Source organism: Odocoileus virginianus, chromosome 20 (assembly GCF_023699985.2).
Source record: "Odocoileus virginianus isolate 20LAN1187 ecotype Illinois chromosome 20, Ovbor_1.2, whole genome shotgun sequence".
Lineage (NCBI taxonomy): Eukaryota > Metazoa > Chordata > Mammalia > Artiodactyla > Cervidae > Odocoileus > Odocoileus virginianus.
Genome location: NC_069693.1, coordinates 34,317,143 through 34,342,836, shown reverse-complemented (window position 1 = coordinate 34,342,836; position 25,694 = coordinate 34,317,143). Strand labels below are relative to the sequence as shown.

General features: G+C 45.4%; 2 protein-coding genes across 3 annotated transcripts in view; one reads left to right on the top strand and one right to left on the bottom strand.

Annotated features, from left to right (window-relative positions):
* The window catches only part of CFAP263 (cilia and flagella associated protein 263), a 30,070-nt gene extending 19,636 nt beyond the window's left edge, over positions 1–10,434 (top strand). For both annotated transcript variants that reach the window (XM_070451223.1, XM_070451224.1), the window contains 2 exons: positions 9,101–9,256; positions 10,285–10,434. In XM_070451223.1, the coding sequence (XP_070307324.1) occupies positions 9,101–9,256; positions 10,285–10,371 (243 nt within the window). In that variant the 3' untranslated portion in view covers positions 10,372–10,434. The remainder of the gene's footprint in view (positions 1–9,100; positions 9,257–10,284) is intronic.
* Positions 10,435–10,589: 155 nt separating this feature from the next.
* PRSS54 (serine protease 54) lies at positions 10,590–21,393 on the bottom strand. The gene is given in 6 exon segments (XM_020890718.2): positions 10,590–11,363; positions 15,320–15,451; positions 16,040–16,298; positions 18,587–18,758; positions 21,308–21,356; positions 21,358–21,393. Coding segments are annotated over 6 exon segments (1,182 nt in total). The 3' UTR covers positions 10,590–10,829.
* Positions 21,394–25,694: the final 4,301 nt, after the last annotated feature.

The following is a 25,694-nucleotide window of genomic DNA, read 5'->3' as shown; positions in this document are numbered from 1 at the left end:
GGTGGTGTCATCTGCATATCTGAGGTTATTGATATTTCCCCCGGCAATATTGATTCCAGCTTGTGCTTCATCCAGTCCAACATTTCTCATGATGTACTCTGCATATAAGTTAAATAATCAGGGTGACAGTATACAGCCTTGACGTACTCCTTTCTTGATTTGGAACCAGTCTGTTGTTCCATGTCCAGTTCTAACTGTTGCTTCCTGACCTGCATATAGATTTCTCAAGAGGTAGATCAGCTGGTCCGGTGTTCCCATCTCTTTCAGAATTTTCCACAGTTTATTCTGATCCACACAGTCAAAGGCTTTGGCATAGTCAATAAAGCATAGATGTTTTTCTGGAACTCTCTTGCTTTTTCGATGATCCAGTGGATGTTGACAATTTGATCTCTGGTTCCTCTGCCTTTTCTAAAACCAGCTTGAACATCTGGAGGTTCACGGTTCACGTGTTGCTAAAGCCTGGCTTGGAGAATTTTGAGCATTACTTTGTTAGCGTGTGCTGCTGCTGCTGCTAAGTCACTTCAGTCGTATCCGACTCTGTGTGACCCCATAGACGGCAGCCCACCAGGCTCCTGCATCCCCAGGATTCTCCAGGCGAGAATACTGGAGTGGGTTGCCATTTCCTTCTCCAGCTAACGTGTGAGATGAGTGCAATTGTGCAGTAGTTTGAGCATTCTTTGTCATTGCCTTTCTTTGGGACTGGAATGAAACCTGACCTTTTCCAGTCCCATGGCCACTGCTTAGTTTTTCAAATTTCCTGGCATATTGAGTGCAGCACTTTCACAGCTTCATCTTTTAGGATTTGAAATAGCTCAACTGGAATTCTATCACCTCCACTAGCTTTGTTTGTAGTGATGCTTCCTAAGACCCACTTGACTTCACATTCCAAGATGTCTGGCTCTAGGTGAGTGATCACACTCATGATTATCTGGGTTGTGAAGATCTTTTTTGTACAGTTCTGTGTATTCTTGCCACCTCTTCTTAATATCTTCTGCTTCTGTTAGGTAACCACAGGTGACTACTGATCAGCTTCATGTCTCTGTGAATCGGCCTTTTCTCATAGGGGCTTCCCAGGGGGCTCTAGCGGTAAACAACCTGCTTGCCAATACAGGAGACGGAAGAGATGTGGATTTGGCCCTTGGGTTGGGAAGATCCCTTGGTGGAGGCCATGGCAACCCACTCCAGTCTTCTTGCCTGGAGAATCCCATGGACAGAGGAGCCTGGTGGGCTGCAGTCCATGGGGTCACAAAGAGTCGGACACAATTGGAGAGACTTAGCACGCCGTCTATGGGGTCACACAGAGTCGGGCACGACTGAAGTGACGCAGCAGCAGCAGCAGCATGCCTGCAGGCTGCATTGCAGACATATTCTTTACCCCTGAGCCACCAGGGAAGCCCTATATATATAGTACCTCTATGTTTAACATTTACAGAAACTGCCAAGCTGTTTTGCAAACCGGCTGCACCATTTGACATTCCCATCAAAAAGATATGTGTGAAGATTCCAATTTCTGTACATCTTCACCAACACTTGTTATTTTCGGGTGCTTTGTTCAATGCTTTGCAAGTGGGAAGTGGTATTGATTTGAATTGAATTTATGACTAATGACATTGAGCATCTTTTCATATGCTTTCTGGCTACATGTCTGTCTGTCTTGGAAAAATGCCTATTCAAGGCCTTTGCCCAGTTTTGGGTTCTTTTTTTTTAGATTTATTTATTTAATTTATTTTTGGCTGCACTGGATCTTTGTTGCTGCATGGGCTTTCTCTGGTTGTGGCGAGCGTGGGTTACTCTTCAAGGATTTCTAATTGCAATGGCTGCTCTTGTTACAGATCACAGGCTCTAGGTGCACGGGCTTCAGTAGCTTCAGCGTGTGGACTCAGTGGTTGCTGCTTACAGATTCTAGAGCACAGGCTCAGTAGTTGCGGTCCATGAGCTTAGGTGTCCCTTAGCATATGAAATCTTCCCAGACCAGGGATCAACCCCCTGTCCCCTGCATTGTCAGGTGGATTCTTATCCACTGTACCACCAGGGAAGTTCCCTCCTTGAGTTTCTTTATCATCTTCATGATAGCTGCTTTGAAGACTTTGCCAAGCCCTTCTTCTGGATTCTCTGAAGAGCAGTTTATGTTGCCTCTTTTTATCCCTGTGTGGATCACACTTCCTTGTTTCTTTCCTATCTCATAATTTTTCTTACAAACTGGACATTTTAGATAAATATCTTAGCAACAGTATCTTGGTCTTGTTATTGGTCTTGCTTGTTGTTTAGTGATTTGGCTGCACTATTCAGTAAAGTCTTCCTCTCCTGCTGTTAGTCGCCTCTGATGTGGCTCCTCAGAGGGTACAGCCTTGCTCATGGATTCTATCTCCCTGACAACCAGGGCGATTTCAGCTGAGCTCTCTTTGACTTCTGCATCTTCCAGCTAAACCTCTTGCCCGTCTGCCTCTATTGGTACCACACCTAGCTGTTAGTCTCCATTCATTACTAGCTGATGGCGCTACTGCCTTAACACCCTGAGACGTTAATTACTCCACATTCTTGATCTAATTAAAATCAGACTCGATCACAGGGGCAAAGCATTGCCAGTCATTGAGGCTTGCTCTAACCCCGTATTTGTTGTTTTGAATCTTTGCAACCCCATGGGCTGCAGCACACCAAGCTTCCCTGTCCTTTACTATCTCCTGGAATTTGCTCAAACTCATGTTCATTGAGGCCATCCAACCATCTCATCCTCTGTCACCCCCTTCTCCTCCTGCTCTCAATCTTTCTCAGCATCAGGGTCTTTTCCAATGAGTCAGCTCTTTGTATCAGGTGGCCAGATTATCGGAGCTTCAGCATCAGTCCTTCCAATGAATATTCAGGGTTGATTCCTCTAGGAATGACAGACTTGATCTCCTTGAGTCCAAGAGACTCTCAGGAAGGCTCTTCTTAATTGTCTCTTTCTCTGGTTAAGTTAAAGATCTAAGTGATCTACTTTTTGCTTGTTGCTACTACTATGAAACTATCATATTGATCTTAGCCGCTCACCCCAAAGATCTCCACTGTTTCCCACAAAGTCCTTAGGCATGATATCCCCACTGTTCCAAGTAAAGTTCATTTCTTAGGCCGCGTTCTGGAGCTCTTTGTTTCACAGCCTCGCCCCTGCACCATTGCTCTGGAGCTGGGCATGGGAACAGTGGCCTGCCTTTCCTGTGGTTTTACTCTGCTCTTCAAGCGGGGTGCTGGGTGAGGTTGCAGTCCCTGCTCTTCTGAACATTTCCCTCATAGCTAGTACTTAATGCTTTAGTTCTTACTTCATTATATTTCATCTCAGGTATTCTCTAATCATCATTCTCACAGGAGTGTCCACTGATGGTTCTGAATATATTTTTCGGTCTCCCTACAGTTGTGTGACATGCTGGACAGATAGTAGGTATGCACTGTACACCTCCCAACAAATTTTTACTGCATTCTGAAAACAAGTTAATAGAAAATTAATTTTATTAGGTTGCCTCAAACTGAATTAAAATAGCACTTCTCAAACCAGAAGGAGACAATCAATGACTGGGGATCTTGTTACAAGCAGCTTCTGATTGGATAGATGGCCTGAGACTCTGCATTTTCACCCAGTTCCCAGGTGATGCCAGTGTCACAAGATGGTGATTCTTTTGTGAAGCAAGGAATCAAAATAACATACTAGGTTAGGAAGAGTCAACATCATAAGAATGTTAGTTCTATTTAAGTTGATCTGTGAAATAACAGTATTCCAATTAAAATAGCAGAAGTTTTTGAAAGACTTAAATAAACTGACTCAAAAATTTTTTGGAAAAATAAGAAAATTAAAATTCTTAATAAGGAGGAGACTAGCCCTACTAGAAACTGAAACGTGTCATGAGGTTACAGTATTTAAAACAGGACCATAAAAAAAAAAAGACCATGAATAGACTAGAAGATCAAAGAAAAACTATAAGCCAATTGATATAAGTATCCATTAATATTGATACATTTAGTTTATGATAAAAGTGACATTGTAATAAAAGACAACAATTATTCAGTTAGTAACAATTAACTTGGAACTTATATGTAATGGTGAAATTAATCCAGTTGTATCATAAATTTAAATGTAAATAATAAAGCCATTAAAGTCCTAAATTTATATAGTGGGAACATTTTTATTATGATCTTGGAATGGGGAAGACATTTAAAATGTAAAGCCCATAAACCATGAAATCAGTAAAGTCAACTATATAAAAATAAAAATTTTTCTGCATGACAAAAACCATCATAAGTAAGGCCAACAGATAAGTAACTGGGAAAATGTTGTATCTAACATCACAAGGAGCTAATTTTCTTATAACATAAATGCATTTTAGAAATTAATAGGAAAAATCTAACAAAAGTAGGAAAAGTAGGCCAAAGACTTAAACAGTTTACAAAAAAGTTAAAAAATCTCAAACATATGAAAAATGTTCCTCTTCACCCATAAGGGTCAGAAAAAAGTAAAACTATAATGAGGTACCATTTTTCCTCCATTAAACTAACAAAGATGAAGTAGTACAATTGTGTTGAGAGAATAGGGAAAACAGGAAGTCTCAAACATTGCTGCAGAAGTATATTGGCTTGATCATTATAATAGAAGGCAAGTTAGCACCATAAATTGTGTATAGTCACATGCTTAGGGCAGAGTTTCTCAACCTAGACACTACTGATGTTTTGGGTCAGATAATGCTTTGTTGTGGGGTCTGTCCTGTGCCTGGTAGGGTATTCAGTAGCATCCCTGACCTTAGCCTACTTACTAGATGTCAGTAGCGCTCCCCTAACTGTGACAAACAAAAATGTCTCCCAGCATTGCCAAATGTCTCCTGCAGGCAAATAGTTTCTGGTTGAGAACCACTGCCTTAGAATAAGCAATTTCACTTTCAGTAGCTTATTCTACTGGTATATTTGCATTTTTACAAAATGATGTATACCCAGAAGATTTGTAATCACAGCACTGTTTGTTATAACAAGAAATGGAGAAGCTAAGTGACTGTGGGTAGGGACTTGTTAAATTATGGTACATCCATACAATGGAAAATTATGCAGCTGTTTAAAAAGAGTAAATTCTTTATGTGCTGATACAGAAGATTCTTCAAGATTTATTGACGGGGAGAAAAAAGTTGGATAAATAAAAGTGAATAGAGATCCCCATAAAGCAGCCTGTCGGGAGTGGTGTACTCTGGAGTGGGTACTGCTAGATCTCACTTGTTTAATCAAAGAAGAAAACCTTCCTTTGCTTTTGAAGTGAATGCATTCTCATTCTATTGGCTTCAACAACCCCAGGCAGGAGGACCCTTGTTGGGGCCCCACTCGAAAAGCTCAGCAAAGGTGTCTAAGATAAGAAGCTCTCAGAACTGGAAGATCCAGTCCTCTTTCTTCCTGTCTTACAAAACCACCACGAAGGTTTGGGATTTTGGAATGGGTGATGGTGACTTCGCGGCTTCTTGCAGCTTCTCAAGTATGTCTGTGTCAGAGATTATGTTGTACAGAGATTGTACCTCCCAGCTTCCCTACTTGGAGAGAAACAAGTGTGGAAATGGAGCAGCAGAAGTGCCTCTTCTAGAATCTAGAACAGATCTAAGCTGATGCTTCTGGAGAAAATTCTTAGAGATAGAAGCTGGCAGAGTTGAGACTGTATACCCAGTTGGAGACCAGCTTCATGCTAGATGAACTTCTTCACTGCAGAGTGTCTCTCCTGGAATGTTGCTATTCATGGGGAGCAGACTTGAATCTATTTACCAACTACCTGGACATTTGCTTGAGAAGTTTCTGAGTCTCAGTTTTAAGATGGAGGAGAAAAGAAAAGGAGCGATCTTTAAGGGAGACTGATCAACAAGCCCTAGTATATCATTGCTGTGCTGTGCTTAGTCACTCAGTCGTGTCTGACTCTTTGCAAGGCTCCTCTGTCCAGGTGATTCTCCAGGCAAGAATACTGGAGTGGGTTGTCATGCCCTCCTCCAGGGGATTTTTCCATCCCAGGGGTCGAACCCAGGTCTCCCTCATTGCAGGCAGATTCTTTGCCATCTGAGCCATCAGGAAAGCCCAAGGATGCTGGAGTGGGTAGGCTATCCCTTCTCCCGGAGAACTTCCCGACACAGGAATCAAACCAGAATCTCCTGCATTGCAGGTGGGTTCTTTTACCAGTTGAACTACTGGGGAAGCCCAGTATATTATTGAGGCCAATAAATGCCTCCTTGGTCCCTAGGGCGGGTGAAACCGCGCCATCCACTGGCCGGTTCCCCACACAACGAGATGTCTCCAGGGGGCGCATTTGCTGAGTTTATTATTTCAAAGTATCCCAGAGGCAGTGATCCCAGATTTAATATGAGGCTCTCCCAGAGATGCCAGTTCCTTTTAGGAGAATTTTGTATATTCTAATTTTGTTTCACCCCCAGATTTCTACTTCTTGTACTAAAGCCAAACTCTTTCCAAAAAGGGAAGGGGTTCTTTGACTCTTGCCTTACCCATGCAGCATACATTTTCATTATTCCTTCCTCTTTCTGGTCTTCATCGGCTTGCAGACATGTTTATATCGCTGAAGGTGTATCGAATTGATACAACTTTTTATGATCATTCTTAAAATTTACTGAGTGCTACTGTGTACCCTACCCTGTGCTAAGAGCTGACAGCCACTTAAGAGTTTCATTGGATTTGCATAACCACTATGTAGGTTATCTGATTAGTCTTGCTTTCTAGATGAGGAAACTGAGGCTCAAAGCAGATATTCACAACCCTCTACTTTAACATTGAGAGTCTAGAATTTGGTAGCAGGTGTTTGAGAGTGATACAATTTGTGAAATTTCTGGGCAAATCACTTAATGTTTCTGAGTCTTGGATAATGATTCCTTCCTACCTCCTGGGATCATTGAGAGCTGAAAGGAGTTGTGTTTGTGAAGGTGCTTGATAAACTGTAGGCTTTATTATAGTTCTAAACAATGATTTATATCCCTTCATTAATAATCTTCCTGTTATTGTAGTTAAAAAAGTGAATAGAATTGGCTACCCTTTGGGTCAAAAAAGGTAAATATAGAGATTTCTATCCATTCAAACATATCAAGATTGTCAGGAGAAATATCAACAACCTCAGATATGCAGATGACACCACCCTTATGGCAGAAAGCGAAGAAAAACTAAAGAGCCTCTTGATGAAAGTGAAAGAGGAGAGTGAAAAAGTTGGCTTAAAACTCAACATTCAGAAAACTAAGATCATGGCATCCAGTCCCATCACTTCATGGCAAATAGATGGGGAAACAATGGAAACAGTGACAGACTTTTGGGGGGGGGGCTCCAAAATCACTGTAGATGGTGACTGTAGCCATGAAATTAAAAGACCCTTGCTCCTTGGAAGAAAAGTTATGACCAACCTAGACAGCATATTAAAAAGCAGAGACATTACTTTGCCAATAAAAGTCTGTCTAATCAAGGCTATGGTTTTTCCAGTAGTCATGTATGGATGTGAGAGTTGGACTAAAAAGAAAGCTTCGTGCTGAAGAATTGATGCTTTTGAACTGTGGTGTTGGAGAAGACTCTTGAGAGTCTGTTGGACTGCCAGGAGATCAACCAGTCCATCCTAAAGGAGATCAGTCCTGGGTGTTCATTGGAAGGATTGATGCTGAAGCTGAAACTCCAATACTTTGGCCACCTGATGCAAAGAACTGACTCATTGGAAAAGACCCTGATGCTGGGAAAGATTGAATGGGGGAGGAGAAGGGGATGACAGAGGATGAGATGGTTGGATGGCATCACTGACTCAATGGGCATGAGTTTGAGCAAGCTCTGGGAGTTGGTGATGGATGGGGAAGCCTGGTGTACTACAGTCCATGGGGTCGCAAAGATTCGGGCACGACTGAGCGACTGAACTGAACTGAGAGATTTCTAGAAGGATGCAAGAAACCTAAAAGCAGTGTACGCTTCTTGGAAGGGGACCCGTGTGGCTGGAGACGGGTAGGATGGGAGCTTGTCACTGTGCACTTTTATACTGTTTGGATTGAATGTGTTGCCTGTTCAAAACAATTGTTAAAAGGACAATGCTAATTCAAAATCCACTCAAGAAAAGGACTAGTTAATTTTACTGTATAATAATTTAAAAAAATAAAATTTTAAAAGACAGATTCCTCAAAAAAACTGAGTAACCGTATGATCCAACAAGTTGTCTTCCAGGTATATACCCCAAATAATTTGGAAGCAGGAACTTGAACAACAGGTATTTGTACACCCAGGTTTGTAGTAGCATTATTTACAATGCTGAAATGTAGAAGCAATTCTACATTGACAGATGGATGAATAACCAAAATGAGCCATACATACATGTAACAGAATTTTATTCATCCTTAGAAAGGAAAAAATTTTGACATGCTACTTAATGGATGAACTCTGAAGACATTTACGCTAAGTGAAATTAGACAGTCATGCAAGAGCAATTATTACATGATTCCACTCATATCTAGAGTAGTCAGATTCATGGAGAATGGAGGAAGGACTCCCCTAGCAGTCCAAGGAACTAAGCTCATTTAAGTCACAGAGTGAGACCAAAAAAAATTTTTTTTTAATTCATAGAGACATAAAATAGAATGGTAGTTGCAGGGCCTGTTGGGGAAGGGTATGGGAAGTTAAGTGTTTAATAGATACTGAGATTCAGTTGGGGAAAATGAAAAATTTCTGCAGACAGATGGTGATGAAGGCTGCAAAACAATTCAAGTATACTGAAGGCCACAGAGCTGTACATTTAAAAACGGTTAAAATGGGCAATTTTATGTTATGTATATTTTGCACACACGCACACACAAAAACCCTAAGCAATCAAAAGTAAAGCACATTCCTTAATAAAGGAAGGAAAGGAAGAAGGAAAAAAGGAAGGGAGGAAGAAAGACTGTAGACTGCACTTAGTGTTTCTGAACTGGACAAACATGTCAAAGATCTGTAAAGAGTCAGAATCTTGTGATTTCACCCACTCCTTTGAAAATGTAAACGTTATGTTTAGAACGACATTGAAAGTAGGGGGAGTTGCCAGGGCCAGTAAGTCCCAGGAGGCTGGAACTGCCATGGGAGCCCCACGGTCTAACTGGTCCCTTCCCCCACCCAGGACCGGGCCAAGGCCCTGGCTCTGAACAGGCAGCTCCGGAAGCAGCTGTCTGAGTTCCGAGCTCCACAGGTGATGATGTATATCCGGGAGAAGATCCGCAACGGGGACCTGGAGAAGACCATCAGGATGTGGGAGAGGAAAGTGGAGATTGCAGAGGTGAGTCCCAAGACCCCCCAGTGTCTTATGCACTGCCCCCACCCCCATCTTTTGTTTAGGATTTTGTCTTCTGAGCTAAGAATGCAGGCGTTTGGAAGTGTAATGTCTGTGAGAAATCTCAGTCATTGCTTCAACGCTTACACCAAAATAAAAGATGGCTTTTTGAAAAAGTTTTTCCCTTAAAGCTCCTTTTTCTTGTTAGAGACAGGGCCTTTTCAGGTTATCAGGAAGACACTCTGTAGCAATAGTGTGTTTTTAGTTGCTTATTTTCTTACTGAATTCTGGAAGCTTCTGAGTCCCTCTCCCCACCGTGGATAATTAAGTGATTGCTATTTAATACATGGATAAGCCAGGTTTTTAAAAAATGAGATAATAATGGATTTTAATACCACTCAGAGCCTGATTCCATGCATTTACACAGTTGACATGGGTCTTTCCGCTGACTAAGTCCGCAGCCTTTTCATACGGTACAGTGTGCCTGGAAGCCCCCTTGCCCATTGTGAGCTGTGGAGAAGAAAAAGGAAAAGTGCAAATGAAACGCTGCGGTCTGAAAAAAGATAAAAGGGAAGCACTGAGACTGCCACAGGCCGGGTTGCACAAACAGGACACTAGAGACATCCTTAGAGCAGTGCAAAAACCCAGTCAGGTCACTTGCGAAGCTTAGTGTTCTGGCATGTAAACCCCAGGTCCTTTTTCCAGGGTGCTTCCTTCTGCCTTTCCCGTGGTCACTTGGCAGCAGGATAATAAACTAGGGTCCAAACATGGGCCCATCATATTTGGGGCCAAGAAGCAGCAGAGAATCACACCAGGAGCCTGCAACTTCTCACTTCACAGAACAGAAACAAGCTCTTTAGGAGAATCTTCCGATGCCCCAAGGTGGCCGGTGGCCACCGCCTGCACGCAGACACTGCGCCCAGCACCAGGTCATCCGCGCCATCACAGGGCTGGATGCGGGTGCGATTGGCACAATCCGTTTGTCTCAAATGACCATCTCCTCCCACCCCCCCACCCCCCTTCTCCTTTTGTAGATGTCCTTGAAAGGCTACCGCAAAGCTTGGAATAAGATGAAAAGCACCAATGAGCAGTTGCAGGCAACTTCCGGCCCTGGGAAATAGCCAGAAGGAAGCTACGGCTGCCAACCAAAAAGTGATCCATTAAAGTCATCAGCTCCTGTCTAAGTCATGGAGTCCGCTCACTGTTCCCTGTGCTGGCTGGGGTCCCCAACTCTCCAGCCAGGCTGCCGGTCACCTCCCAGGCCACCTCAGCCCCCTGGGGAAGTGTTTTCACAGCCTGGCCCCGGGAACCCGGGAACACTGAAAGAAACACAGGGCACTCTAATGGTTTGACACTTGTTAGCCCACGTTTAGTTCACAAGCACACACGAAAGCGACCTTCCTGCTCGCGGAAGTGGGGCTAGAGGAGAGGGAGCCGGCCCAAGTCTGAGGCACGGGCCTATCCACGCAGCTGCGCGACTCTCAAAAAGAGACACGGAAACAGCATGGTGAATGCCTGGCACTCAGCGTTCTGAGCTTCCTCCTCGGTTTGGAGGGCTGGCTCCTAGACGAAGATCCCATTACCAAAGAAAACGAGCGCCAAGGAAAAATAAGGTTATTTCTTGGGGCTGATGTAACCTGGTCTGGCCTGAAGGGGGCCCAGGCGCCATGAACTCCCCACCGTAGTAGTCATAGTACGTGGGCTGGATGGCCATCTCAGACCTGCCTGGCTCCCTCCGCCCCTTTTCCCGGAGGTCTAGACTCATTTGAGTGCCATTGTCTGGCAGTGAACGCGTGGAATGCAGGGTGGACCTTTCTTGTCCTTGGAAGGATAGTCGGGGCCACGCAAGCTGGCTCAGCCCAGCCTGTTTTCTGTGTGTGACGAGATCACGTGATGAGTAGCTGGGTAAAGGACTGGGGTTCTCCCAGTGATGGAAGGAAGACAGGGGGGAGCTGGTCCTCCTGGTTTTGGACGTGATCCAGTCGCTGTAGTCTTCCACCCTGATGTAGAGAAACAGGCCTGGGCATTTCTCCCCTCCTTGGGACAGGATTCCTCTCAGCACCCACAGACTCATTTCCTTCAGCTGGCACATCATTGGGTTTCCCGGGTCCCCCTGTGATAAAGGACAGAAGGCTTCAGGTCTTAGGAAGAAAACTCGTCCTCTCTCTCTCTTAAAAAAATATGTCCTAGTACTATTTACTCTCTGTTCTAGAAAAGTTTTACACTATTCTGGCCTGTTCTCGCTGGTTCTCACTAGAAATGAGGTAAATTATAAGATACTGTTTCTAATCTAGGCCACTGTCCCCACAAATTCCAACAAGATGACTTTTTCTTTCTTTTTTTTTTTTTTTTTTTTTTTTTTGACTTTTTCTTTTATCGTACAAATTATTTGAAGGCTCCTGCAGTTTGCCTGTAGCTGCCTGGTTCCCACTTCATTTTCTTGCCCCTTTCCAGGCCTTTGAATAAACCCTACCTCTCTTCTGGTTTCTCACTTCTCAAATGTTATTTTGTTCCTTTCTGGCCTGGAATGGGCAGGTTTTTCCCTTCTCTTCTCTGTTTTGTTTCAATTTAAGCTGCTCACACCCACCCACAATCCAGCTAGGGTCAGAGTCAGGCTTCTGGGGGAGCATATGCCACCAGGCTGGACTCACAGATGAATCAGCCTGGCAGCTGTCAGCCAGGCACCCTGCCCCTGCCATCCCCATCCAAGACTCTAGAGAGCTGTCCTCCGGGCCTCGGGAGCTCTGCCATCCAGACTTGATCTCCCTTCAGGTGAGTGGGCAGGAGCCTAACACACCTGGCTGGGTATGTAACCTTGGCAGGTTACCTAATTCTCTGAGCTAAACTGGGACTCAGTTCACCTCTGTGACACCGGCAGAGGTCCTAGCACAGTTGCTGACCTCCAGGATGCACTCAGTAAACAATTAGCTGCTATTACCCTGGTGTCGAGAAAAGGCCATCGTTTTTACATGAAAAACTGAGAAATGTGGAAGAAGAAATAAGGCAGCAACTAGGAATAATTTATCTTAACTGTCCTCTCCCGCCCCCACCCCTCAGGCCTCCTCTTAAAGGAATACCTGCTCTCCAGCCCTGGCCCGTGGTCCATCTTGGTCCAGGCGGGGGTGGGTTTATCATCGAAGGCTGGGCGATTACACTTCACTCTCACTGTCTGGTCTGAGGCATGGGGGAGGGGGCTACAGTTGACAATAGCAAACAGTCTGAACAGATTCACCCATGAGAATCAGAGAGGCGCAAAAGTGGTCAACATCAGTCCCTGCCGGTTGCCAGGCCTCAGTGCCCGAGCCTTCTTGGGTCTATGCACTTGCAGCCTCTTTCACTGAACCCTCCTTTTTCTGAGGAAGCCATGCCAGAACAGAAATGAACAGAAGAAGACAAGAGCCACTCCGCAAGCAGGGCCAGGGGAGGCGTGCTCGGCAAGGCTGCCATAATTCCCTGGTTGTCTCACGGCCACACACACATGAGAATAACATTCTGGATTTCATTCTGTGCCTCTCATCAGATGGAAGGGGGTGCTTGAGTGTGGAACTCTTAATTTTTCAGCTTTTCACACTCTACTGTTTTCATCCCTTTCTGCCAAACAGCAGAAGGTAGAAACTTCATCCCAGAGCTCTGGCCAGTCCTCCTGGGACTGGTGAACAGGCTCTTTCTTCTGCACCCTGTTGTGTCTGCCTGGGGCACAGAGGGTTTCTGGCCAAGCGTGGAGTAATCTCCACCGTGTTCACCAGACCCACTCCCAGTTTGTTTTAACTGTGCTTTTACAGTTTGAGGGAGAAAAGGAATGCAGTTCAGGATAAATAGTTTGACGAGTGCTTGTGTGGTTGCCATCCCTGGCGCTCGGGTGATTTTGTAAGCTGCTGTTCCACTCTGATGTAGAATACGCTGCTTCTTCTCTTCATAACCTGTAAGGCTGAGACCTCTGTAGCACAAGCAATGTAGACAAACAGTACCAGCTGGTCCTCTGGAGCAGTCTCAGCTCATCTCCTGGGGGGGCGACCCTTTCGTTGGGCGATCCTCAACCTCAACATTCAGCAAAAGCCCTAACAGTTTGGGAAGAAGGAGGAGTGAATTCAGAGTGATTCTGCTTCTGTTGGGTCTCTGGGGACTCAGAACAGATACGTGAAAGTGAAAGTCGCTCAGTCGTGTCCGACTCTTTGAGACCCCATGGACTGTACAGTCCATGGAGTTCTCCAGGCCAGAATAACTGGAGTGGGTAGCCTTTCCTTTCTCCAGCAGATCTTCCCGACCTAGGAATCGAAGCAGGGTCTCCTGCATTGCAGGTGGATTCTTTACCAACTGAGCTATCTGGGAAACCCAGAGCATACACTGAACCCAGGTGAATTATTCTACATGTGAGAAGTGTGGGTTTGAGGACTCCTGGACACTAGAACACAATTCCTGGGACTCTAGCTAGACAAGGCACTGTTTCTTTTAATGGTCTGAGACAGTTTGTAAGCATAATTCTCTTAAAAAGCAAAGGACTGTCTACAGGTGTGCTGCAGTTAAAAACCCATCTGAATTTTGTGGGTGGTTTAAAGAAGTGATCATTTAGACTGTAAGCAGTTTGTGTGTGCTGTGTGCTAAGTCATTTCAGTTGTGTCTGACTCTTTGTGACCCCATGGACTGTAGCCGCCAGGTTTCTCTGTCCTTGGGGATTCTCCAGGCAAGAATACTGGAGTGGGTTGCCATGTCCTCCTCTAGGGGGTCTTCTCGACCCAGGGATCAAACTGGAGTTTCCTGCATTACAGCAGATTCTTTACCCCTGAACCACTGGGGAAGCCTGCAAGGAGTTTACCATATTCCTATGCATCTAAGATTCTCTTAAAACTTTCTATCTTTGAAATGGGGTGTGTCTTTTAATCAGTTGATTCCAGAATTTCCATGCACTTTTCTTCCAGCATTTTTTCCTTCTTAATATTACATAAAATAATGGTGTGCTCTACAACTGATAGCATCTGGATCTGATGAAGTGTGGCTCTAGATTGACGTGGTGGCTGATGGCAGGATTTTGCTAAGTAGCTACATCATCTTCTGTATTTTAACACATTCTCTAAGAAGTTGCTACAATCCCGCATCAGACAGAGCTCAGTACAACGTCGGTTCAGTTGCTCAGTCAGCTCCAGCTCTTTGTGACCCCATGGACTACATTGCAGTACAGTGTAGAACACTCGTTAAGTGTTAAACCAGCTTTGGAAGAGCAAACTTATTGTCTGATGAAAGGCAGTCCTTCATGCTTTTGCAGTGAAATGACTTTGAGAAAGAATTGGCCACATCGAAGTATTTTTTCCCTTTCTCTTAAAAAAAACTTTCCCTTAGCCCTCTGAAAAAATTTTCCCACTGGGGAATCCTGAAGACTATTTTGAGAAAAGTGGTTGATGGAGTAAAAAATGGCAGGATTTTGCTAAGTAGTGGTTGATGGAGGGAAAATTTGGAAGTCTGGCAGACCTGGGTTCTCGTCTTTAATGTTTATTAACTGTGTGGCCCTGGTAAGCCACGCTTTTTCCAGGTATAAATACAAGGGCCATGGACAGGTGTTTATGAATTCTGTGCATTTTCCTGAGGCAGTAGGACAGCCCACATCCAGGTAGAGGGCAGGGTTTCTTATCAGAAAAAAGAAACCCAGTAACTGATGAGCAATAGCATCAGTCTAGGTTCCAAAGAAGCCAAATATAGTGAGCCTATGCTGTAAGCACACTCAACAGATATCCCCATGTGTGGTTGGGACTCATTCTTTCAGACTTTTAGCTCATGAAAAAACATGTTACTTAGCCATGCTTAGTTATGTCACACCGACAACGGTGACTGGTTAGTCCATTCAGCAGATGGTTATTGAGCTTTTTATTATTATTATTTTATTTTTTATTATGTATTTATTATTATTGTTGAGTTATTGAGCTTATTTGCCAAGTGCTGCTCATCCTAGAGATATCTGTGAATCCCCAGTGACAGTCCCTGACCACACGCAGCTCACCATCCAGCCAGGGGGTGTCCCCAGGCCCCCCGTGAAGTAACCTCTGCTTACTCTCAGCTTCTATTCCACCGTGTTCTTACCAAGCAGACAGCGTTGGTCTCCATCTCTAGGTGGTTGCCACATCCTGTTTTCTGTATTCTGTCTAAGGGACACGAGTCAATGTCTTTCACGGAGATTTTCCTCAGGATACTCATTGTCATGTGATTTCCTGTCTGGACCATGCAACAGAGAGCCCAAGAATTATTAACAGGAAGACATTCCCCCAAGTCAACTCAACTACAACTCACATATCCAGATGGGAGTCAGTAAGAAATGTTTAATAAACCCCCTTTTCCTCATAGAAATCACAACTTGTGTCTGGCTTTTTTACTGAAGACTACCTCTGTGAAAGCCAAGAAGCTGAATGTGAAAGCAGGCAGAGAATGTTTACCCTTTCTTTTCTTTTTCTTGTTTGCTTCCCAAGAATCAGAGAAAATAAGGATGGGTCAGAGAAGAGGACTGAAAGCTCTGGTTCAGGGAATGATGTCCCCTCGCCCCTCAGTAACCTTGCAGTCATTTCAGGCATTCGCTACCCATGTATGTCCAATTTTGGTGTAAGGATAAAAGAAAAAGGACCAAATGTAAAAGTGACCTCAAAGAGGGCAAGCACTGAGAATCCTGACCGGTTCAGTGGGGGTCCCAGCCCAACTCCAGAACCTCAGGCCACCTGAATTATCGAGCTAAGCCCTGGAATGGTTCACCCTGGTCACCCCCGCCGCTGGCACACACACAGCCTGCTCTAGGAGAAGGAAGCCATTAACTGCAGATGTGGGGTTCCATCCTGCCACCCAGCAGTTCAGCAGGAGTGGCGGCCTGTTCAGCTTTTGGCCGAGGAAGCAGATGGGCTGGACCAGGCTGTTGAACTGCATCGCTGTGTCTGTCTTCAGGAGGGCTATGTTATTTCTCATCGTCTTATTGTCGAAGTCCTCATGGATGATGATGGTGTTGATAGGATACTCTTCATGAGCAACCAGTTTTGCATCCATCTTAGCTATACCAATTATAGCCACAGCATCCTTCCTGGAGAGAGAGAACAAGGAGGTCTTGAGAAGCCGAGGCACCGAGGAAGCTTCACACGTCCCTGTTTTCGTGTTTATTGATTTTTCTGCTGCATCCAACTCATCTTCCTGGGGCTACTTTTTACTCACCTTTTTGAACCCTGTTCCCAGGAAATTTTTTTTTTTCATTTTATTGAAGTGTAGTTGATTTACACTGTTGTATTAGTTTCTGGTATACAGAAAAGTGATTCAGTTTTTATATTCAGTTCATATATATTATATATGAAATACATGAAACATTCATATATTGTATATGAAATATATTTCATACATATAAATGTATTCCATATATTATATACAATATATTACAATAATATATTTTATTTTTCATATTCTTTTCCATTATGACTTATCACAAGATATTGAATATAGTTCCCTATGCTACAGTAAGACTTTGTCGTTTATAGATTTTATAGTACTTTGTTAGGAAATCTTTTCTGAACCCCTACACTTGTGCCATCATCCTTTAAAGATTCTTCTATCTTACAAGCATATAGCCTACCATCTAAAGATAATCTGGTATGTTATGGCTGATTATCTTTCTTCTATGCTTATTTATTTGTGGATCTAAAGTTAAAATGAAAGAAAAACTTTTAAAGCCATAGATTGGAGTAATAATGTAAACCCTGACAATAATCAAATGGTGTAACAAAAACTGAAAAGAAAGCAGAGGTGGGTTGCATACACCAATTTTCTCATCTTTCATGGGAGTCTAAACTGTTATTTATTTACAGCTAATATATGAAATAACAAGAGTGTGCAGACATTAAAGTACATAAGTAACCTATTAACATTGAGTGGTCATGAGGAGAGAAGGAAAGAGTGAAACGATAGGAATTCTGGCATCAGCCATGGGAGAGTCTTGAGAGGATGATCCAGAGAGAAACAGAAGACTTGGGTATTTTCCATGAAATTAGAACTCTAAGATGAACACATTTGTAAGAAAACAAATTCAAGCTTTCCATATCTGTTAGAAGAGACCTATGAAACAAAGCCATATAATGAAAAGGAAAACTGGAAGCAAGAAAAACAGAAGACATAATCTAAAAACAAAAAGCAGGAGTTTTATTCTGAATATCAGAGCAGAAAAGCATGCAACAAGACAAAGAAAGGCTTCTCATGGTGATAGGGAATTTGATCTACAATGAAGAATTCATTGCAACAAGTGACACGATGTTCATGAATTAAATTCCAGGAAATGAAGAAAAAACCAGGAGTTTGTAATTTGCCTTGGTCAGCCCAGGAAAGATCAAGTAGACTCCATGCTCCAATTTTATATATTAAATTATATTCCAAGGACAGAGGTGAACTTTTTAATTTACCTATGAAAATAGTCACATGGATCATGTAGCAGACCCCAAGACAACATGAACAAATTCCTTAATAGATCACCTTGCCGTCTAACTCAAAATTAAATCATGTTAGAAAACAAAGCAAAGCATCCTATCTCCTGGATATTTTTAAATGGTCTTTAATAAAACCCGGAGTCAAAAAGGAAATCAACCAAACCAGCAGATCAGATAGAAAATAGCAGTAATGAAATCGCTACGAAGAAAACAACCTCTCTGGCGGGCTGGTGGGCAATATATATAGCACATATGGTGGTGTTTTTTTTTTTTTAATCTGGTTTAAAAGAATGTCCCTTTACCGTAAACCATTTGGAGAATACAGAGAAGTTCAAAGAAGAAAACAGGAATCATGGGTGCTCTGGGCATCCAGAGATGGGCTCTCTTCAAGTGTTTGTATATTTCCTTCAAGCCTTTTCTCTATGTGGGTATATTTGTGGCAGTCTCATGGTTAAGGTCTGAGGTTTAAGTGTTTTAAATTTATCCTATCAATTCCCTTAACAAGACTCCTTGTTAGGAGTCTTATCAGTTCCCTTAACAAGATAAACAGCAAGGACCTCTAAGTGTCAAGAGTCAGTGCCTTTGTGATTGTAGGTCATAAAACGGGAGCCAATATCCTTCCTACAGAGGATGGCGAGCGCATCCTTTCACTCCACAGTGGTGCAGCTCTTAGTCCCTACTGCAGAGAAGACACAGACTGTGCCGACTTTGGCAGCTGGTGATTTTAGGACCCCCAAGCTCACGGCAAGCCCTGAGCTGGTAAAACAAACAAACAAAAAAAGCCGTGTTGCCTTGACCCCAGGAATCCACCTTCCAGGCTTCCCCAAGCTGAGCAGGAAGCAGAGTCCGCCGGAACCCACCCTGCCTCAGTGGGCTGTGTTGGCTCCAAAGCGGGGGTACTGGCCTGTTCTGAAAGGTGGACGCGATGCTGAGGATCCAGAAGTCACTGAGGATGGTGCCGAAAGTCAGATGGGTGTACTGGGAATCCTGCAGCGACACCACCCACGGGAACTCCTTCTCTTCCACCAAACCCTCCTCGGAAGTGACTGTAATGTTGCTTTTCTGGATGCCGCAACCTGGAGGGGGTGTGTAGGTGCCTGACTGCCGGGCAAGCAGCTGGAGGCCTGTAGCTGCCACCACCACCGCCACATCAGACCTCAGGACCTGCTCGCTCTCCTGCTGTTTCCCCCACTTCTTCTGGCTTGCCATAACCATACCACCCTCGTTTATTTTCCTAGGAGGTCTTCTTCCCCATCAAAGACCCTTGGTGACATTTTTGAATCTGAAAATGTTAGGCTAGCGATGATCACTCTCATCTATTGCACTCTTAGCTCTTAGCAGATTTGTCGTTTGTTTAGTCACTAAGTCACGTCCAACTCTTTGTGACCCCATGGACTGTAGCCCGCCAGGCTCCTCTATCCAGGGGATTTTTCCAGGCAAGAATACTAGAATGGCTTGCCATGTCCTTCTCCAAAGGATCTTCCTGACCCACGGATTGAACCCACATCTCCTGCATTAGCAGGCGGATTCATTACCGTTGGGGGCTTCCAGGTGGCTCAGTGAAAAAGAATTACCTGCCAATGAAGGAGACCAGGGAAGTCCCACTTAGCTTATACTAAGCTGTTTATCTGAAATCTTTCATATATATCAGCAGTTCTTAAAGTGTAGTCCAGGAACTTCGGGAGTCCTCAACACCCTTTCTGGGGTCTGCCAGGTTAAAACTATTATCTGGACACCGGGTCCCAAGGCCAGTTGGCTCCTTATGCGTTAGGACTTGGGGAGAGCCACTCACCTCTCTGGGCTTCAGTTTCCTTTTATGAGAGGTGGGGTAACGCACACCTCTCACAGGAGGAGAGGTGTGCCCCATGACTATAATGCTGAGCTCAGTGGATGATGGCATTACCCACCCCCACTGCTCTGGTAGCCTCTGCGTGAGTGCCCAGCATGTGTGTCTAAGTTGGTGTCCTGGGCGCTCTGTGTCACGTGGAGGGTAGCCCCGGCTGGCAAGGTCGGGTCATGGGTGGCTTCTTTTCATCTATTCATCTAACTACACACACAGCCCTGCCGAGTTAGGGGCTGGGCTAACGGGACAGATTTCAGGGTCCTGTCCCCACCCCAGGGGAGGCCCCAGTGCATGGGGGAGACAGACACGCTGAAGAGTGACAGTGTACAGAGAGACCTGTGACACAAGAGACTGTCCCCAGAGTACACAGAAGAGGGGACATGGGTTTTGCCCAGAACATGAAGTCTGGGAGGGCTTCCCCCAGGAGGTGACCTCTGAGGTGAGCACCAGTGGCTGAGCGTTTCCAAACTGTGATGCTGGAGCTGACTGGATATTCAGTGCAGTCATCAAAGGACCACTCCGTGCCAGGGTACCATGTGATCAGATTCACATCTCTGTGAATTGACACTTGGAGACTTTGCTGGAACAGTGACAGAGCTGGTTGTTAGCAGGATGATGGCTGCAAGGCCATCGAGTGCTTCAGGGTCACCAGAGATGGGAATTCTGGTTTGTTTGTTTGTTTCCACAGGATATTGGCCATCTGTGGTGAACAAGGCACTAACCAACCCTTCCTCATGCAGCAAGAATCTATAAGTGTGTGATGACTTTTACCTTTTCAAAGTTCTCGTTGGCTGATTCATTCATTCATGACCTTATAAAATCCTTGAGAGGCCAGGATATGATGAGGAAATCTGTCCCAGAGATGAAATGTTGGCCCCAGGTCACTTGCCTGAGGCTTTTTAAGAGGGGAGGAGAGGCCTTTCCTGTTTTGTCTCCTTGGCCTGCAAGGAGGTGGAGGAGGCCGGGAAGGTGGGTCGGTCCCGGTCCCCTTGGTGTGTGTGCGCGTGTGTGGGGAGCTCTCTCTGTCTCCTGTTTAACTCCAGGAAGAGGGAAGAGAGTCAGCTGGGCTGGCAGGAGCTGGCACAGAGGCTGTTTTCATCAGGTGCCCCACCATCTGCCCCGTTCCAGGCTGGAATCTATAACCTGGGGATCAGGGAGGTGACTGCCACTTCTGCCGACTGAGGCCAGGCAGCCTCTAAGGCACCTCTCCCTGCCCCTGGGCCCAGCCCTGCAGCTGGGGATCAGTTTAGAGGTAATGTTAAAAGTTTAAGGATAAAGGCCTTCACCCGAAGCTGAAATAGAAACACTTGAAAGGCCTGGTTCCCAAATGCATAAGACACATCTTGCCCTCCGCTTACTCACCCCTGCACTCCAGCTCAGGAAGGATGGAGCCTGGAGGATGTGTCCTGGGGAGAGCAGGGGCAGGGGCTGGGAGTGGGGAGCCAGGAGCTCATGCCAACCCCCTCTGCCCCCCTCTCCCGGGGGGGGGGGGCCCTCTCTGTAGCCTAAGCTTTATTTTCCTAACCAGACTCTCTCCGAGGACTAGTCCTGACACCAGATTGCTCAAGCCCAGTGTCCTACATCCACCCCCGACGTTCCACTTCTTCCCCTGGTTCCCCCCACCAACTCATGCTGCCCGGAGCACGGCGTCGTGAGTCACCCGCCCCCGAGTCCCTCTCTGGACATTAAAAGGACAGTTTCCTTTTCTGGGATGATTCCCCCTGCCACGTCACACGGTCAGCTGAAGTCGTGACGGGAGAGCAGAGAGAGAAGCACACTCACTGGCAGACGCGTGGGAGACGCAGAGCAGCAGCAGGAGCGCCCCTCTCATCGCTGCCATCCCCAGAGACGGCCGCAGCAGACACCATGGGCAGCTGTGAACACAGAAGTGCCGGGCGCCTGGCCTTCTCCTCTCCTCCTCGAGGTGGTGACATCCCTCACCCCCACCCCCGTATCGGAGTCCCTGTCCCTTGCCTTTCCACCCACAAAACTTCCGAGACACGGGAATCAGACCTGTTAGGTCCCTGTTCTTTGGTTCCAAGCAGTAAGGAGGCCAGGACCAGCTGCCCAGCCCTGATGCTCAGCCAGTGACTCGGAAGACGGCCCAGGGAGAGGAGGCAGCCACCCTGGTTGGTCTTCTGCACAGCCCAGCCAGGGTCCCTGGGTTTCCCCACAGCGTCAGGTCTCAGAGAAAGGTTATTTTTTGACTCGTGGAATGCAACTCTGGCCTTAACTCTGTAGCCATAGGATGCTGCTGAAAAGCACAATGTGGGGGTTCTGTAGAAGCCCACCCTGGTTTTGCCCCTCTTATGGGTTTCCCTGGTGGCTCAGATGGTAGAGAATCTGCGTGCAATGCAGGAGACCTGGGTTTGATCCCTGGGTTGGGAAGATCCCCTGAAGAAGGGAAAGGCTACCCACTCCAGTATTCCTGCCTGGAGAATTCCACGGACAGAGGAGCCTGGTGGGCTACAGACCATGGGGTCTCAGAGTCGGACACAACTGAGCAACTGAACACATTAAACTCTGCTGGCTTAAGTAATGCTGGGCTTCTTTTCACTGATGACAGCTCAGATTTTTACATGGTAACCGCCCCAGCATTTCACTCAGTTCATTCACACAGTAACCCTGTGAAGTGGACACCATCATCATCCCCATTGTGTGTGTGTGTGTGTGTGTGTGTAAAGTCGCTGAGTCGTGTCTGACTCTTTGCAATCCCATGGACTGTGGCCCGCCAGGTTCCTCTGTCTGTGGGATTTTTTTCCAGGCAAGAATACTTCAGTGGGTTGCCATTTCCTTCTCCGGGGGATCTTGCCAACCCAGGGATTGAAGCCCTCATCCCCGTTTTACAGATTCGGAAACTGATACTCAGAGACCATAAGAATCCCACGCAAGGTCAGCCAAGGCTGCCCGGTTGTGGAGCTGGAGTTCAGAGCCCAGGCGTGCTCCTCCATCCCCTGCACCACCAGGCCTGCCCTCGCCTCAGACAATGCACAAGGGCCCTGGGAACCCGTGAGGGCTGTTCTCAGTCACCATGTTCCGCTCATGATGCCAGACGTTTCTTGCTGTCAGGATGGTTCTCAGAGTTCTTCCGTGAACTGCTCCTGCAAAAGGAGAAGTGAACTCACTCTGACCTTTTACCGCAGAGCTCAACTGAGGGATTCCTTCTAGCACCTTGGGAAGAATATTCCATTGTGGCATCACGGTTACCATGGAGCCATGAAGCAAACGTCTGGACATGGGGACACGGGAGGAGCGGGGATGAAAAGCCGGCCTGTTTCATAAACTTGGCAGAGCTACTCTAGAAGCCGGCCTCTCCCCAAGTCTGGCTGAGACAACTTCCCTTTCGCCAGGTCACAGCACCCTGTCCAGTCACGGCCGTGGTCTGTCTGCCTCCTCGGCACCCGCCCTGTGTCTACATGAGTCTGTCCGACTGGAGGGAGGAAGCCCACGACTTGGGAGGGTTTGGTTTTTCCAACCCCAACAGCATTCTTATACTCCCAGTGTGGTTTCCTGGAGGCTCAGCCCAGTTTTCTTTAGCCCCCCAGCTTGTGGGTCCACGTGGAGCTACCAGAAGTGCCCTGCCAGACCACAATTGCTAGGTGGATCTGCATCCAGCAGCTACAAACAGCCCAGGCTTCAGCACAAGGGCCAGGACTTCAGAAAAGTGTTGACAACGTTGTGGTCAGATGTAATTCCCCAGACCCAGAGGGCTGCTGGCATTGACTGGACAGATGAATGACTGATAGGTAAAGGAGGATTGGATAGAAAGCAAAACCTACGAGAGAGAAACCATGGCCTCCTTCCCTTCTTGGTTTCCTTAACATCCATGCTGTGTGCCTCGCCAGCCTGCATCACCTCCAATCCCAAGGAGGGAGAATGGAATGGGAAAGATTTTTGGCAGTGGGAGAAACCAGAGTTGCTGATCCTTCAATATGCTCTGCATATTGCAGGTCTCAAGGAGTTTTCACAATTTCTCATTCAGGACTCACAATCACCCTTGCCAGGATGAAGGAATTACGCAAGCTTTCCAGGTGGAAACACCATGCCTCAGGGTGGGAAAGTCACTTTCCTAGAGCCGAACACCTGGGAAACATGGGCAGGATTCCAACCGGATCCTTTCAACTCCAGGGTGGTCAACCAGCTCCAAGTCGGCATTTCTCAGCCTGGACCACATGCTTGATAGGGGATGGAAGTAGAAACAGTGATTGGGGCAAAGTTGGGGGCTGCTCTTGAAGAATGGGGATGCTGACGTTAGTATCCAAGATGTTGACTCTCTCCAGATTCCTTCTTAAATTTCTGCGTGAAAAGAAGCCATGTGCAAGCTGCCAGAAACACTCTGTCTCCTCACAGGAGGGAGCTAGCATAACCCACAATAAGAAAGACTTAAAAACCAGGTGTCCAGCAGACCTTAGAGACATGTGTACATGCATGCCCTAAGTCGTGTCCCACTCTTTTGCAACTCCACGGACTGTAGCCCGCCAGGCTCCTCTGTCCATGGGATTTCTCAGGCAAGAATACTGGAGCAGGTTGCCATTTCCTTCTCCAGGGGATCTTCCTGACTCAGGGATCAAACCTACGTCCCCTGCATTGGCAGATGGATTCTTTACCACTGAGCCACCAGAGAAGCCCAACCTTATAGACAGTGGGCCTCAAATTTTCATCCTCTCTGGGCCACTTAATATAGACTGTCAACTTTAGACAAATTTTTTAAAAATTCATCACAACATTTAAAATAATCACTTGATTCTATAAGGTTAATAATAAAATTTTTATTTTATATCTTTGAGAGGAAATTCATTTGCAATCTTACACCAAGGGCTTCATGTTCAGGACAGTGACAGCATGAAACATTCAATTTTTCAACCTGTCATTTTTTTACTTGTTTTCTTTATTTTCATTAAGTTAGAAAATCTTACCTCTCAACTAAAGGACATCTGAAATCACAGTATGTTCTGGAGTTTCCATCAGATATTCAGTTCAGTGTATTCAGATTAAACATGGACTCCAAAACTACAGAAGAGTTTTTTCAGTGATGGCTGTTCTCGCATGCTCAGGGGCCAGCCCATCAAGCTCAAAACCTGGGCTGAAATTTTCTTCTGGGAAACTGAAAGTTTCATCCTGGGAGAAAGTGATGGTTGGATTATTAGTCCACTTGGTTGTTTTCCCTCTGGAAAATATTTCCTCATGTCCCATTGATGCTTTGTTGAAAATATTTTTTAAACATGCCAATAAGAGCTTTACTATACTTCAAAAATCTCTTGTGGAATTAACAGAATTAAAAAATCAAGCATTTAATCTGTTGTTCAGTCGCTAAGTCATGTCCGACTCTTTGTGACCCATCGACTGCAGCAAGCCAGGCTCCTCTATATGCCACCATTTCCAGGAGTTTGCTGAAATTCCTGTCCATTGAGTCGGTGATGCTATTTAACCATTCTCAAACTCTGTGGTCCCCTCTCCTTTTGCCCTCAATCTTTCCCAGCATAAGGGTCTTTCCCAGTGAGTCAACCCTTTCCATCTGGTGGCCAAAGTATAGGTGCTTCAACTTCAGCATCAATCCTTCTACTGAATATTCAGGGTTGATTTCCTTTAGAATTGACTGCTTTGATCTCCTTGCAATCTAAGGGACTCTCAAGAGTCTTCTCCAGCACCACAATTCAAAAGCATCAATTCTTCAGTGCTCAGCCTTCTTTATGATCCAGCTCTCACATCCGTACATGACTGCTTACTTATGTACTACCTATTTCCCCAGCGTTGCTTCCTACTCATCCCCGGTTTGTTACATCGTTAAAGCAAAATATCTACTCACCCAAATATGTCATAGTCATTGCTCACTTGCATGGGGAGACTTCTTTACTGTCCTACAACATCTCTTGGACAGGAATTTTGTTGATAGTTCATGCTGCCTCCTCTTTGAGTTATTTTTCATTAATGTTCATGTTCACTGAAGGCTTCCCAATCATGGCATGATGTTTGTTATGAAGAGCAAAACTTTGAATCAGATTTTTGCAATTTAGATATCTTTTCTGCTTAGGAAAAAAAAAGCAAGAGTTTTAAATTCAAGAAAGCATTATAATGCCCACATTCTGGGGAAAAAAACTTATGTATCAAGGAGGTCATTGTGCTTGTTTGAAAATGACAAAATGTTTTAACGATGTCATGCCATGGTGTG